The 3,954-nt window shown below is 34.0% G+C and overlaps 1 protein-coding gene across 3 annotated transcripts; it reads right to left on the minus strand.

Moving 5' to 3' along the window:
• Nucleotides 1-1,755: 1,755 nt before the first annotated feature.
• On the minus strand, nucleotides 1,756-3,723 carry LOC120161227 (transcription factor JUNGBRUNNEN 1-like). 3 transcript variants are annotated; one of them, XM_039171492.1, is made up of 3 exons: nucleotides 3,496-3,723; nucleotides 2,487-2,791; nucleotides 1,756-2,402 (listed from the first exon to the last, which is right to left on the minus strand). In XM_039171492.1, exons 1-3 carry the CDS (start codon nucleotides 3,683-3,685, stop codon nucleotides 1,965-1,967), a joined length of 933 nt encoding a protein of 310 aa, XP_039027423.1. In that variant the 5' UTR covers nucleotides 3,686-3,723; the 3' UTR covers nucleotides 1,756-1,964. The 3 variants fall into 3 exon arrangements, with proteins under 3 accessions (XP_039027423.1, XP_039027421.1, XP_039027422.1); XM_039171490.1 differs by having other exon boundaries at nucleotides 2,487-2,803; XM_039171491.1 differs by having other exon boundaries at nucleotides 1,757-2,402; nucleotides 2,487-2,794.
• Between the last annotated feature and the right edge of the window lie 231 nt (nucleotides 3,724-3,954).

The raw sequence follows: 3,954 nt of genomic DNA on the forward strand, positions 1-3,954 counted from the left end.
ATGTCGGTCCATGAAAGAATCATCTACATAATAATTTGTGTATTGCCATTAAACTTCATTATCTTCGCAGTTTTCCAAATTTTCATTCAGGCACATCCATGGCTAATAGATTTCGAGAGGGAACAAATATGTAGTCTCATGAACTACTGAAAGCTCTCTCGCTAGAAGCCAACACTCATGCAACCCAGATTGAGAGGCTAGCACTTCCATACATTGTCCAAAGCATGAAGAGCAGAAGAAAATTACGACTGAGATTTATGTTTTTTTAAGTGAGAGTTAAAGCGGCTGGTTAGAGAGTGTCACGTGGTTAAATAACACCAACATGCTACATCATACTTCTATGATTGTGGTAATGGTTGAGTAACTGATTTGTTACAAAATGATAATATTAGTAACCGTTTCATTATTTTTAAAACTTTAGTGCTGAAAACAGAAACTTACTCATATTCAATGATCATTTATGTAGTTTATCCTAAATATTTGTTAGTAAGAGAAAGGGATTTGGATTAAACTCGCGATTATAGGCTAACTAAACTCACGATTTTTAAAAGTTTTTTTTAAAATAATCTGTTTCAACTTTTTGATTATTTATTGACTTTATATTTATATTTTTTTATATTTTTATTTTTGCTCTTTTAAATTTCTTTAAAAAAATTGGGATATTTATATTAGAAATTGTCATTTCACTTACAGGAATAATTTATAACGTAATTATTTTAAAATTTCTTAATAGTTTGAAAATTGTTATTTTCACTTGTCAGAATAATATATACCTTAACTTTCATTTTTAACACAATTTGATATGAAATTTGATATTCTTACACATATTAATCCAATATAAAAATTTATAAATACACATGCTATCATGCTTGAATGAATCGGAACATGAAATTTTCATATCAAAACGTATAACTACATACCCTATCAATACATATAATAGTCAAATGCTTGATTTAAAGAAAAATTTCACATTTAAACAGTATATATATATTTGTCTAAACAAATACAAATAAAACAATAATTTTACAAAAATATACTCAATTTTAGCTACACTCACCTAATTTAAGTTTACTACATGCCTCAAATAGTCAATTTAATCTATGACTTTAGTTTTCTCTCTCTCTCTCTCTTTGGTTGTTCCCACCATCTCTCAAGTTTCAAATGAAAATTACACATACCAATGATATAAAATCAACATAAAAAATTACGATCAAACATTAGTCTTGGTTACTCTTGAACATGCATGAGGCCTAAAATAAATTTAGGGTTTATGATTAACTTTACCTAACTTGGAACTTAAAAGTGATCACACCAAATAAAAGATTAAAGTATGAGCTTTTCAAATATAGGTTTGGATTTAACACGCACTAAATGAATTTGGAGGATTTAAGACTTTCAATGTATAACCGAGATATGTTAGGTGTACATAGTAGGCTTGGCAATGATTCTATGAAAGTTGGAACATGCCCAATACCATAGGGTTTTGTGTGGTGTTATTATGGTTTGATTTTAATGTGGGACCAACATTATTAACGGTATCTATTTAGGCCCAATACCATAGGATTTAGTTATTATTATTATTTTTCTGGTTGATTTAAATGTTTTTCCTCTGGTATTACATGTAAACAGCTCAGATAATTGAAAATATAATCAAAATTTTTGTACTAAAATAATATAAATTGAACAAAATCATCACAGATTTTATGTTCATATTATAGCCAAACCTGTAGGAAAAAAGAGAGAAGGAAATCAAGAATAATATCATCTCTAAAGCACGCTTAATGTAACACATATTCTTTATCATCTCCTTCATTTCATCTTAATCCTCCGGCAATCTCTCTAAATTCAGTCATTCTGGTACGGCATTGCTTTGAACTAAGAAGATTGTTTTCCATGTTATTATTAGGCAGTTCAGAAAAGGAAGAAAAAATGCTATAGTTGGCTGCCACATGCATGCTCGCTTTCTATGTACAATCAAAGGCATCGCCGGGGTAGGGTTCAAGAGCTACTTCAACCACAGGTCTTAACTCATCCCAGTTTCCGTTACTAAACACATCGCCTACATCGCTGTTCTGATGATTCCAGAAGGCGGAGCAATTAGTGGCCGTAAACAGAGATTGCTGCATTGCAGAACTGAACGTGGATGATGACAACGATGGAACAGTGCGGCCTAAAAGAAAGTAGTTTCTTGCATCAACATGGTCCATGAAAATGTCTGGTTTGCTCATGCACCGCTCGGTGCTGTTTTGACTTTGAGAGCCATCTTCCAGGCTACTGCAACAAGTTGCGGAATCAGCTCCGTTTTGTTTGACAGTGGCATCGAATTTCCAAGACGCTGCCGCGGTTGCGTACTTCTTGTTCGATGGGACTCGTTTGAAGATGCGACAAAGCGTCCAAACTTCCTGCATGCATGCGGCTAACATTTTATTAACCATAAAATTCCGTGTTCTTATTAGTTAAAATAAAGTAGCAGATACTAAGCTTACTGCTTCTTGGGGTTCGGAGAAGTGATGGCCGTCAGGTGGAAGGCGAAACTCGTGCATCATCCAATCGGTCTTGGTGCCCTTACCGGCGCAACCTCGATAGTAGACGAGGGATTTCTTGAGGCCGATGCAGGTGCCGAAATGCTGCTGCTGATGGGGTTCTTTGGTGGATGATGAATAGATGGGCTTGTCGATCCCGGTGGCCTTCCAGAAGCCGGAACCTGTAACTCTATTCGGCCTTATGCTGTTTCTGTATTTTCTCCCTCTCCTGCAAAAGAAATACCACTCTTTCTCTCCCACATTGCTAACTTCTTCCTCCACTATGCATCATAATACACACATCATCATCATTCATTGTTTAATGAACCCATATAATATGCTTCATTAATGTAACTTTCTCCTCTGGAAAATTTTTTGTTTGAAATGTTTGATGTTTAATAGTCCCAAGAATTCATATCTTATTTAAAAGATATACTAGTTTTCTTCGTCTACTCTTCTAAAAGTTTCCTTTTAGAGCGTGATAAGTTCCTGCTATGTTTGAATTAATCCAAGATGTTAATTTATTGGAATGAGTTTGAAATAGTAGGCCCAAATAATCATCAATATTTCCTGGACACAAATAAAAAGGCCTGCCAATAAGTTCACATTGTATCTTCTTACACATTTCTGTTGATTACTTCAGTTTGGCAGAGAGCCGAAGAGCAGCTAAGGAGGGGGAAATCCAACTCAATCTCCTTATTTTCTTTGTTGAATTTAAGTTGATGATTTACGTACAGAGATGGGTCGAGGAAGTATTGGAGTTAGATAGTATTTTAACATAAAATTATATATTCGTTTTTATTACATACCGATATTTTAATCTTGAAAAACTCCACCATACGAAATAATTGTTCATAATTCATACCCTACTCAAGGCATAAATGAAAAAATGGATACATGTGACATACTCTGGATTACAAATATATAACAAAAGCCTTTTTTTAAAGATTCATAATTAGCATGAGATACTTACTTGGAAGATCCCAAGGATCATATTTGTAGATATCAATCTGTTTGATGATTTCGATACTGATGGGTTTTTTGTGGACCTTCCGATGCAGATAAAACCCGACGAGCTCTTCGTCTGTTGGGTGAAATCGGAACCCTGGAAGCTTTACTTGTTCCTCCTTCCCTTTCACTCTCTCATCACTTGATTCCTCCATTGATCTCTCTGTGTGCTTTAACCAGGTCTCTTAAAGTCCCAAAGCGTTAGTCTTCTTATAGCAATCCTTGGGGTCAAGACGAGACTTTTGATTAATAAAAGTCTTCCATTTGCTGATAAAGTAAAAACACATTCATTGTTTGTGATGTGATTATATATAATAAGACAAATGCTTAAATGGTTTAAATTATGTTAAAATATAAGGTAACTACATATTTAGTCACTCAACTGTCACTTTGATTCCATTTTGGTCACCCAACTAATATTTTA

Source organism: Hibiscus syriacus, unplaced genomic scaffold, assembly GCF_006381635.1.
Source record: "Hibiscus syriacus cultivar Baekdansim isolate YM2019G1 unplaced genomic scaffold, ASM638163v2 tig00111398_pilon, whole genome shotgun sequence".
Taxonomy (NCBI): Eukaryota; Viridiplantae; Streptophyta; class Magnoliopsida; order Malvales; family Malvaceae; genus Hibiscus; species Hibiscus syriacus.